General features: G+C 34.1%; 1 protein-coding gene across 1 annotated transcript; it reads right to left on the reverse strand.

Moving 5' to 3' along the window:
* Positions 1-10,318: 10,318 nt before the first annotated feature.
* On the reverse strand, positions 10,319-11,610 carry LOC119684278 (isochorismatase domain-containing protein 1-like). The gene is made up of 3 exons (XM_038098286.1): positions 11,463-11,610; positions 10,636-10,848; positions 10,319-10,573 (listed from the first exon to the last, which is right to left on the reverse strand). Exons 1-3 carry the CDS (start codon positions 11,583-11,585, stop codon positions 10,319-10,321), a joined length of 591 nt encoding a protein of 196 aa, XP_037954214.1. The 5' UTR covers positions 11,586-11,610.
* Positions 11,611-13,095: the final 1,485 nt, after the last annotated feature.

Consider the following 13,095-nt stretch of genomic DNA (forward strand, 5'->3'; position numbering starts at 1 on the left):
TTAAGTGCGTTTTCGGACAGTATCCTAATCTAACCTAGTGTATTGCAGTGATTACGATCTACATTGTAGACGATACGAGTTAGATCAAAATTCAACCCTTTGAAAATTAATATATTCTTCGAAACATTGAATTATCTTCCAGTTTTACAAATGTTTCGCGTATCACTTACTGCAATTTGTTGAAAATATATTCTTCAAACAAGGTCTACTAGGCCGTATCAACTTTCTCTTACCAGATGGAAAAGTAAACATTGGGTTATATGATGTCGTCCTGGTTAAAATTTTAAAATTCAGTTTAATGAAATGCATTCATCTTGAGGATGAATGTAACATACTTGAACACAGCGTATAAAAATCCAACAAAATAAACATTTGTGACCGACCACCTTTTGGCTATGGAACCACAGACTGAACATTCAAACAAGATTTTAAAGAACCTATTCTATATTAGTTTAAAAAATGCGACTTTTAATATCTTTAACCACAGGATATCCGTATTATGACAGCCTGATTTTATCACATTAAAAAATAATTAAGTTAAAGTCATAGTTGATATTTACACCAATATATTTAGTATTTTTTTAATGACTTATATGAAGCCAATACCTGATTCTAAAAATAAAAACTTCCAAGTCAGGACAGATGCATTCTTAACTATCTTCACTCTCCTTTTCTTCATACTAACTCTACATTGAATATATATGTAAAACTTATATTTATGTATAATTTTTATTTATAATATAAATTACGTCCAACTGTAATTTTATTGTTAATTATTAGATATAAAATCTGTTTAACCATCAGTTTTTATTAGCAATCCAAGCACGAATCAAACCGTTCCTCTTACTTGTGTTGATTAACACTTCATTTATATGTCCAGCCGCCTCATTAGGCGTTCCCGTAATTTATTCTTCCGTCTCCATAAATAAAACTCTACGTTTGTGCAAAACGCGACTTAATTGCCTTTTTATTGGAAATTAAAATGCATCGAACTCCATAAGTGCATAAAAACTTAATAATTAATTTACTCATTGCACCATTTGTGGAGCGTTTAACGATTGAACCAACATAGCTAAAATCTTCAAAGAAGATCAACTTCATCATACTTGCATCTTGTCGCTTGACTCTAGGTTATTGCGATGGCATTAAATCATCTCTCTACGCTGCTTTGATTCTAAGAAACCTGGATAGGAATGCTACGAGTTGGCCTAGAAAAAATGATAATTTCCCACGGGGAATGTTGAAAGAAAACTATATTAGAGGTAATAAAGCAATACGCTGTGATAGAAAGGAGATTATGGCAACACACTCGCCTTAAAGAAAAATATGGAAGAATATAGGGAAAAAATCTTCGGTGAAGTTATGACATTAATGGACAATGTCTCAGTAGAATGCAGCCTATTACATACCAGGACTGCAGTCGTATTTCTTCCGTGGTTGGCGTAACTGTCAATTCAAGTGTCAAACGCTTCTTATGATATATTTAAATGTCATTTCTAATTCAATATATGGGTGTGTGAATGAGTGTGTGAGTGTGTGAGTATGTGAGTGAGCGTGTGTTATATAAAAAATTCCACAATTTAAAATATCAATTTTGCTAAAATGCAAATAGTGACGATAAAAATTGATGAGCCAATCAAGTGGAACCGCGATTGGGTAAATTGTGAATTCGCCAGCTAAGCCAAACCAGTACTATGCTAGGCCGAGCCTAAATGGCTGCTGTCTTCTCTAAGTTGTGACATATCACACAATTGCTTGAAGTGTCATGACTATTGACATTTTTGTCCCAATTTTAGTAGATAAAAGTTCAACGTGGAGCTGTTGTTGCAGCGATGAAAAGTGCCAATAAAAATAGAGAAAATGGAAACATATCATGGAAACGCATCTGAAGATAACTGAAGTTGACAACAATTTCGGTGTCCATTTTTGGTATGAGACACAATTGCCTTTGCAAAATTGGAAAAAATTGTTTTATGCGGGTGCACTTGCGCACACATTTCCATATCATTAATGCCAGCAGCTGAGATCGTTGAGATCTTTGAGATCGTTGGCTTCTGGCACATGTTCGTTGACCAATTCTTGCCCTGAGCTCAGCACAAAATATGCGAAGAATAAAGTAGTGTTTAGAAAAATTTCATCTCAGATTTTTGTAATTTTATTTTTTAATTTTATCGCAGCTGACAGCCGAAAGGCATGATCACACTCTACCAACATGGAGAGTGTGAAGGTGGTTAAATGTAACTAATAACCAAATGCAAATGATGATCATTAAATTTTCGTCAGGAACTCTGTCATATCTTTCATTACCATAATAGGATGTTTTATTTTTTCTGTTGCAGTATTTAATAAATAAAATATGCAAACATTCTCAAAGAGAAAAGACTTCTATGGCGTAAAGTGTTGAATAGTTATCGAGTCCTTTACCTTTCTAATACTTATTCATTTTCAACAATAGTATCAGATTTTTCAGGTTTATTTCAGCATTTCAACTACTGAATAGTAAACACTGAAATGGATTAAAGTTAGCCTAGATGAACTCTAATATGGCGGCTACTTGATAAGCCGGCAATAAATAGAAGTGACATTTTATACCCCTTTTATGTCTCTTGTATTATAATTTTGTCATAGTCAAATAATCTTTCCAATTGTATTATGTTGAGGCTAGTGGAGTCAGTGCTCCTGAGCACTTTTACTCTCTATTAACTGCGAGGTTTCTTCGAAACCCCTCTTTGCGCCTTGACTAGATTATTGTTTATCACTTGATCAGACTAAGCAATAATTGACCTCAGATCTGCTTGCCTCCCCGAGGAGCCTGTAACCATCCTGAGATTTGATAACGCGGTCTTGGTAAGTCTGTCAGATTTCGCAAATAATTTCAGGGCTCTATCCTTTATGTATTTTTTGATGGGATCAATCTTGAGGTCCCTGAGGATGTCATTCGTTCTTATGTACCATGGAACTTTGAAAAGTCTTCTCAGAGTAGTGTTTGAGGCTTTGCTAAACGCAACACAACCATATAGAAGTGACGGACGAATTATTTGGTTATATATCAGTTTCCTGTCCTTAGCATTGAGATTTTCATTTCTAAATATCTTCAATTTAATAAATTTACTTCTTCAACACTCTCTCATACCTTTGCTTACTTCTAACACAAAATCAATCATTTTTAAAGTCATTACTTTAGTCAGAAATTTTGACCACTTCAATGTCCTTAATGTTATATAGCTCTTCAAAAAAACCAACAGTATACATATGTTCATATAGACATCAGATTAAAGTTGTGCAAGTAGCTGCAGATTTCATATCCAAATAAAGTAACTCATTTAAATACCTGGCTATAAAAGATTTACCGATAACGAAATGACTCACGAACTTGTGCAAAAACATGCCCCAATATCTTCCTTCGTAGCATTCGAAGACCGTTAATACTTAGCAAAATTGAACATAAGCTATACGAGAATATCTTAATCGACTTAATAGGGTTTTAATAGTCCACACAACTTATTCCAATCAATAACCAAAATCACACGTTTGTCTTGCGGAATAGATGTGAAATAATTTTATTGGTTGCTTCTATTTATTAAAAGTGATACCACTTTCCATCTCTCTAATCTTATCTATTCATGCCATACAATTGTCAGGAAAAGAGTCCAGTAAGTCCATTGGACTTTCATTGAACTAAATGAGATCTGGGATCTGTTACAAAGAGGTATTGTTAGGTTGACAATTGCTTTGTTTTAACAAACTTAACTAAAAAGATTTTCTTCAAGGATAAGACAATCAAATAGGTCATGTACATTCTAATAATAAATAAACATGCAGTTGATTCAAAAACATATAGTGGAACTCCAAACCGTTTAATTGTAACTATATTCTTTTCCCAAACTTGAGGAAATAGTTAAGTATCTCATTTCTTCCCTTCCAAACTATTACAAGATGCTTGATGTGTATATTTTATGAGGAATTTTATAAATGTGTTTTTGTTTAATTTTATCCTCTTATTTAATTATAATTCTTTGAAACAGTAAGTAAATTTCTGTGATCTCTCATTTAAAACGAATCTGATCATTTAAGAAGAAAAATTATAAAAAAATCCATATACATTCGTCAATTTTGCACCAAGAAAAAATCTTTCATTGCGTTTAACGTAAACAATTTATGAAATTTTAATCCGAACCATTTTTGAGCTATATTAACAACAAATAAAAAAATTCCCCTCAACAACCTTGCAACATATCAAATACTACATGACAAACACCTTCTTTAAATCCATGCAACCAACTCAACTCAAAGCAATTCCACCACGTCCCCAAACCAATTAAATAAGCCGTTTGGTCTGGCGATGTTGCCGTCATTGGACTTGCGACTGTTGGAAATAAATTCGCAGCATTTATATTAGCCATTGGCGACATAACAAAAACGAGTGCTACAAAAAGTGGAAAGACAACCACGCCACCTGCTACAAATGATTTACTTACACAACAACAGTGGCTGCAGTTGCCACTGAAATTGATCGCACGAAAACTAGTCCAGCACCGCCTCAGCTGCCTCAGCCGCCTTAGCCGCCCAGTCTAAGCAGCTAGCAAATCATTCAAATAGAAACGGCGACAAATCTACATAGCAACCTAAAGCTATCCCACTAAAGCCAATTCGATCCAGTCGAGCACTCCAACAAGAGCGGCGACTTGACGGTGGATTATGACATTATTGTCGATTCTGCCCATGGATCTTCATGTAACGCTTGTAGTTAACATCTGTTTTGTTACGCGATCTATCAGCACTGTGAGCGTCTGGAGCACTGGTCGCAACGATCGCCATCGATCGCGTTTAGAAATGCTCGTAAATTAATTAAAAATTTTAAACTTCAATGATTATTAGCCATGAAGAGTTGTCGGTGCAGTTTAATTTTGTTATCGCTCGCTGATCTTTTGAGGCAGAGCCACGTAAATGTTTTCCAACAGTTAAGGATAACGTACAGTTGAGTCTGTCCGTCGGTCTGCATTTAGTTAAAGCGAATCCAGTACATGGAACCCGTTTTGCATTTCTGATTTCTGCAAAGTGACGCAATTCATTAGCGTTAATTTGCGCTGATCCAAAAACATCAACACTGATGGAAATGGCGAGTATGGAAATGGATCGCAAGCAAGCGGCTTGATTGAAAGACGCAGCCAAAGTGGCCGGTATTAACAGGGCGTGTTGCTTAGGTGACAACTCAAGCAGTTACGCATCAGCATTTGAGGAATTTAATTGTTGGTTAAATTGGCTTAAATTGTTGCACGCTGCGCTGAATCTGTGAATAAAGCGGCAAATCTTGGAAGATTGCTGATGAATTGACATTGGATTTAAAGAGAATTCGTTAATTGATATTTAGTCACTTTTATGGCTTAATCTGCCATTTATTCTAAACCAGCTATTTTACCACAATCTTTATTTATGGGCTTTATTATCAGCAAATCATGTCTCACAGAACTGAAAAAAATCGCTTTTAGAAACACAACAATTGGGACAACGTATTTTAATCTTCTTAATAATGGGTGATATGAAAAGTATCCATGGTTCTTTGGCATATTTTTGAGCAACATTTTCTTTATTAAAAATCAATTTTAATCAGGTATATATTGGCCATTATTATTAATAACCTTTTGTCATTTATCGGGTAGCTACATAATTCCATCGGAAGTACAGAAGTTCGTTATTTTATCGGCGAAAAACTTGCCCAAGTGATTTTCAGCGGCTAATCGGTCGCTCAAAAGAATTTTGCAGAGACCGAAACAAATGGTAGTTAGATGGCGCAAGGTACGGGTTATGCGGCAGGTATATCAAAACTTCCCACTTTCGGTCGCTTTTCCTTGATTGCTTTGTTTAGCTTAGGTCGAATCAAAAAAATAAATCATATCTATAAAAAATATTATTTATAAGAATTTCATTTTTCTGAACTCGGTCATCAATTTAAATTTGTAACCTTCTGCTGATATCTATTAACTATACATCTATTATCTTTTATCTATTATCTTTAAATGCATTTTTTTTCTACCATTAAAAACTGGGCCTGTTGTGATAACAAATAGATGGGCAATGTTTATAATATTTAACAGTGGGACACTTTACAATCTGACATACGAGTACGGGACTATGACAAAACAAGTAAGCACCATTTTTCTTTTCTTTCTCTGACCAACAGCTTTGATAGTATTCGTTGGAAAGAGCCTTTAAATAGTTCTGTTATTATAGCAACTATATTAGACAACGAGAAACGATTAAGGCTTATCCTTATATTGTGATATCTTGTCATGATTTAACATTACTTTCCATTGTGCCACATTTAACTCGCTATTACCTGGAATTGAATATATAATCGAAGCTTAGGGAATGACCTCATCTATTTTAATCTAGTTTAATCATTTTTATAGGAAGTCGTCTTTACAGCTCCTAGGAATGTTACTATGTACCGGTATATGTTCTAATATTAACCACTGAACACCCTGAAGTAATCCTAGCTACCTTGTTTCACTTTTCACGTTGTTAATGCCATCGTATGGACTGTTGATGATATTGATGTTTTATGACCTATTTACTCACTGATATATATATTTGTCTATTCTACTTGCAATGATTTCTATTCAAAACTAAGTTTTATTGTAATTTTTACGAATGCGCATGTAAACGCAATACGACACTCATTTTCTCTTCCCAGTTTTTAATCCATTCAGCCACGGATCCGTATCTAGAATCCAAATACTTTTGATTCATGAACTAAAATAGTCAATTTCAAATTTATTAACATTTTTATAAAAATAAAAATTGTTTAAATTGTTTAAATTGTTCGGAATTCCTTTCGGTAGAAACTATTTCAAATTGTTGACAGAAGACCTAAATAAAGTGAAACCTACATGAATGCATGAACATTTTACGATGATGCAAAAAATGAGCCGTAGAAAAAGTTTAAGACTTGCGTTTGGAAATGGAAATAAATTTTGTTTGTTTGTAGAGTTCAGGCGAATCTTACAAACAACACCGATTGAAGGCTCTGCAAAAAGAAAAGCAGGTGAGAAATAAAAATATTCGAAACTTAAAGAAAATCACTTTCAATCATTGGCTTTCTGTGAACTACTCGTACTTGAATGCTTCTGCTATGTGCCTCTGATAACATTGTGATGCGGCATCGATCACGGACTACCACAACAATATCCGAATAAAATTATACAATTTACAGCCCACTAGTGTGGTCGTAACATCACCTATAAAATAATTTACATAAACGAAGACTAAATCAAATGAATTTTACAATATCTATAAAATCGAGAAAGTCAATCTAAAAAAGAAGATCTGTGCCATTACAACAGAAATTCGCTAGTAACAAATGGAACTGTTTTGTGTGTTATTGAACATTTGTGCCAAATATAAAAATGTTTCGGTGGGAAGAGTGTGGATTTTGATAAACTAGTTCGCTAATTCATCCAAACCAAGTGCATTATTTTATTTATTTTTTATTTTATTCAATTTTCCCTTGTATAGGGAGATATAATTATTAACCCATTTCCACACCAGTGATTGCGATTCAGATTCCTTATATCCCCACCCAATCGTTAACAATAATTTTACCATGAGAACTCGCACAAGAGAAGATTACTAAGCGAGATTGATTGCAATATAAAGAGAGATTAAAGAGAGCCGTACACTGACTGGTCACTGATAGACCAAAGCACAAGTGCTGGAATCTATTGCGAGAACTAAGCGATTTATGTACAACTTTACTTCAATATATCAGGCAGAAGATTTTATTAATCTAATAACCTGTTTTCACGTTGTGAACATGGACTTACAGAAAAGCGGAAGTCAATTTTCTCTCTAATGGGAGAAATATACTATACGAGATAGTGCACAGATGTAAGAGAAACTCTAAGGTAACTTTAGCTTTAATACCTGAGCATGCAAATATATTGCAGAAGGAGTACTCTGATAAGGTCGTGAGTATTGGTGCCTCCTCAATTAAATCTCATATCAATCCCTGCACGTACCAGTCATATGCGAAGATTAACATGTGATCACTTTTTGCGACAAGAATGAAGAAATTAGTCTAATATCTCTTCAACAGACAGATCAAGACCTTCATACTCTTAATATAGAACTTTTGCCTTAATTCACAGGAATTCGAATTTCGAAGTACCTAAAATAGTATCGATTTTCAGTGGACATGTACGACAGCATGAAACCAAATTGTGCCTATCCCGTCAAAACTCTTTTCCAGATCCTGGAGTTAGTTTATGTTATGTGAGTCTGCAAACTCACATTGGTCGTTTTTGGTACTATAACATTACACGGTTATAGTCAAATATGGGCAATCCTATCACGCTATTCGATTTTTCATCCGTAAACATGTATTTGGTACATTCCTTTGACTTACCCATTCAGTTGATATGCCACAGGATCAGTAAACTTACGAACCTTTATATGTCAAAAGTTTGGCTCTATATTATAGACATCAACTCCAATTTCTGGAGTGATGACCACTTTTGAGCAATCTCAACTTTCGACGTCGCTTATGCTGGTATGATAACAACCGAATTCAGTGAACCATTTCTTAACCATTGAAATCAAAACCAATATTTAGAACCAAATCGGTATGGCATAGAATATTTTCTTGGCTTTGATGTTGGATTGTTTAACTCAAGAAATAATGATGGATGATGATTTGTTGTAATTTACGGGGTTATCTGTTTTTGTATAGCTTTTGCGCACAAACTAGTTGATGCAGCTTCCTCGAAATTTTACAGCGGTTGATTAACAGAGGCAGTGGTAGTGGACAAAGGCAGTCAATGAATTATCAAACACCTCTCCTGTTATAGGTATATTGTATTATATCCTGGTGCAATCCACTTATGCGATTTTTATTGATTATATTCTTCTCTATTCCATGTGGTCATCATTTAATTCTTTCAGGAACGTGGGGAATTTAAGCTACACTGGACTTGTCTTATTACTATAAGACAATATATTCAACAGCGTGAACTCTTCAATCGCGTGGACTCTACAAATTTTTCTTGCCTTAGGACAAGTACTCAGCAGCAGCAGCAGCAGCAGTCGACTTGTAGATTGGGGTTTGTAATAAATTTAGTGCATGTTGACAGCTTTTATTGCTCGTGGCGCATGGATAAAGCATGACAACTCGACGCAATTGTGTACCATTCATAAAATTTATTTATTTCATGTTTACACTGCAACGCATCGCATTGCAACGGAGCTACAATCGCCTGCCCAACATAACTAATGCCGACCTGACAACGAGGAACGAAAAAATGATTGGTTCGAAGGCAAGCACATACCGTATATATCACATATCTGCACGGGAGTACACATGACTTTGATCTTGTGCAGCAGGCGTTCCACGCAGACGTCCTCAGTTGGAATTGCAACTGCAACTGCAACAGAACTGCGACTGCGACTGCTACCGAATTGATACTGTGCCAAATTTGGTTAAATTTATAAATTCTTCGCTGTTTGTAATTCTTGTACTTCCCAAGACTTCCTAAGCGAAAGTCAACACTTTCTATGCATTCGTGCGCGCCACCGAACGCAATGGGAAACCAATACGGGTTCCGCGTCCGTCACGCATATCATAAATTCTCTTTTAAACGAGCGCTGAGCTGAGCTGAGCTGAGTTGCGCTGTACTGCGCTGCGGCAACAAACTTTAGAACTGTTTTTTTTTGTGGATATTTCATTTCATATTATTTAATTTTTTCCTTTTCATCTTTGTATCTGCAACAAATAAGGCAACACTAAAACGCCGCTTTGATCGTGCAGCATTTAATATGTTTATGTCAATATTGCAGCAAATAAAATGATATTACAAGCAGACGGACATACGCACAATGAAGTGGACAAGCGGACAGACAGACATATTGTCGTTTTGTATTACTGCCGCTTGTGTTGAAGTTGGAGTTGATATTCTAGACTCTGGATTTCGCTAATAGCGGTGGTTGCTCTGCCTTTGATGATGTTATCGGCTCGTTTGGAGACAAGCTTGTCGTGTGGCTTTCATAATTTTGGGATATGAATTCATAAATGAAAATGAATTTTTTATTCTAATTTTAATGGAATTCAATTGAATTTCAATGTGGACATTATTTTAAATTATGCAATTGTCTTCGTGGAAAGGACAACTCAATGGATAAGGCGGTAAGTGGATAAGGCGATATGCATTCAATGTGCGAAGGAATGTAGAAGAGCATTCTTACGAAAAGTAAATAAACTTTCCACTAGGAACTTCACATAATATAATTAATTAATCGTTTAATTTTAACATAAGACAATAAGTATTTATTTCTCAGACATATCTTCAGAAACAGCTTTAACCAAATCCCTAATAGCATTGAATTTCGGATTATTTTTATTGCCTAGTAGATTAAAGCAAATACTCTCACTTGTGGTTATCATCCCGCCCAAGTGACGCATAAGATTCAACGCCGTCCTACGATCTTGTTTAGCACGTGAACAGCAACAATCTGCTACCACATGGACTCTGATATCCTGGTTCAACAAATCCAGAACAGTTTGCTCAACGCACACATGAGCCTATCTTAAAAAAATGAGAAATGTTTGAGCATTTTTGGAAGGGATTTGAACCTATCACTCACCTCAATACCAAATATGACAACATCCGTTAATTTGTTCTCCGTGTAAACTTCTTGAAGCTTGCATTCCAACTCTGGTACCAACATGCTGAATTGAGTCTTTGCCGCTAAGACACACGCATGACTGATGTCAAGTTCCTTTGGAGTTCTGCCTAACTTTTCCGGATATTGTTCTGTGACGAAGAGTGGCACCTCCAATGCCTTTCCCATTTTTAACTGCATAAGGAAAACAGAATAAGAATAGAATAAAATAATTATTGAATATTTAAAAAAAATAGTTAATAAAAATATTTAATTTATTAATGATTGAATTCATTAAATATAATAAAAATAAAATCAAAAGCTCAATGAAGCATTGGCTGCAGCCACAGCCATTAATGATGTTTGCTGAAGTTTACGTAGCATACTTTTGAAGCACAAAGTGAAACACAGCAGAAATAAAGTTCAGTTTCTAACACTGGGAAAGCTTTAAAAAGCAAACATACCACTTGTGCTTAATGCTTTAAGCTTTAAGCACAGACATGAAGTTTTATGGTGTGTGTCCACGCTAACCGATTTTTGTACTCAAAGCTAACATAAAAATTTCTAACAACGAAAACTACTGACATTCATCGAGCCACAGTAAAAGCAAAATTAAATTTTCTTCTTAGCTTCTTCTTATATGTGACGATATTTGTTTTAGTGATATAATTTCTCAACACATAAAATTCAGCCTTAAAAAGTTGTTTGTATCTCTAATATATATAACTTTTTTGCAATGGCTAAACATATGATTTTTCTAAAAATAACTATTAATATTTAAATTACACTTTAAAAGGAATTATAATTACCAATTTCGAAGTGTTCTTAATTAGTGAATCAAATAAAGGCATAGCTGGCCGAAATTTATCTTGAATATCACAAAGAAAAAAAGCCGTGGTTTTTGAATTTAATTTTGTAAAATTGAACTTCATTGTGAAATTAAATATAACTCAAATATAAAACCTTAATTATATTTCACACCAAAAAATAAACTCAAATAAATTTAAAATAATTTCAATCTGTCAAAAATTGATAACCTGTGTGAATGATTAGAAAAACAATAATATTCACAATAGTGTCAAACGAGTACATAAGATTATTTTTCTCGAATTCTGTCCGTGTGTAATAACAAAAAATCACTAAATGATTTCTTATAATTTTCTAAACACTATTCTGTCTAATTTGTCAAACGACTAATAAGCGAAAAGTTGATATATTTATTGATTACATATTTGGCTTCATAAAAAAACTTGTTCACACTGTAAACCAAAACGCTTGTAAATAAAAATACTTAACATTTAAATTATAATTTTATTTTGTTTTGCTTTTGTTTACACAAATTAGTATCGCAACACAATTATACTATTGCGAATAAATAAATGAATAAAATTTCAACTTAATTTTATTGAAATTACAATTTAATTGCAATTCGCTAAGCGAGAGGTTGGCATCACTGCTGCAATCTGTCAAGTGTTATGTTTTGGCAAATAGCAAATCTTACATATGTGCACATAAATCAAGCAAAATTACATTTTGTATAAAATAAATAATTAATATAAAATTGAAAATTATAATAAATGGTAAAAATATTCAGAATTTCAAAATAAAACACTAAAATTTTTTCTATCTATATCTTCAAATTCTGATCTATAATCTATCTAATTTTTTCTATCTACATTAAGACTGAAAAGTTTTCGGAAATTCTCATTTAAAATTCGCGCGCTGTATATTTTTCGATATTTTAAGTTTATGTAGTTTGGCAGCACTGTCCTTAATTACTATGCCAAAAATGAGCTCGATCTGTCAGACAGTTCGTTTACGGCAGCTGTTGAAACCAGTTCACCTCAGTAGTGCGTTGCGAAATGTCTTCGACGGTCGTACGACCGTCCTGGAAGGCTTTGTACCACTCATAAACTTGAGTTTTCGATAAAACTGATTCCCCATAAGCCTTTTGTAGCATTCGCAACGATTCTGCACACGAAATTTCGTTCGAAACACAAAATTTGATGCAAACTCTTTGTTCAATATTTTTTTCCATTGTTTTTTTCGCAACGCCCTACTGAGGTGAACTGGTTTCAACAGCTGCCGTAAACGAACTGTCTGACAGATCGCGCTCATTTTTGGCATAGTAATTAAGGACAGTGCTGCCAAACTACATAAACTTAAAATATCGGAAAATATACAGCGCGCGAATTTTAAATGAGAATTTCCGAAAGCTTTTCGGTCACAATGTATCAAATTTTTGAATTTTTGTTTACATATGATTTTTGACATGTGATTGCAATATTCGTTCGAATTTAAAATGAAGATTCACAATAGTTCGCTTATTGTGTTGGTAATATATATTTTCTGTAGTTGCTAAAATATATGGCCACTTCACAACTAGGTACTTAAATAGAAAAAAAGTATTGTTGTTTTGCGTACATTTTAGCAACTTAAGCT

The sequence above is a fragment of the Teleopsis dalmanni genome, chromosome 2, assembly GCF_002237135.1.
Source record: "Teleopsis dalmanni isolate 2A chromosome 2, ASM223713v2, whole genome shotgun sequence".
Lineage (NCBI taxonomy): Eukaryota > Metazoa > Arthropoda > Insecta > Diptera > Diopsidae > Teleopsis > Teleopsis dalmanni.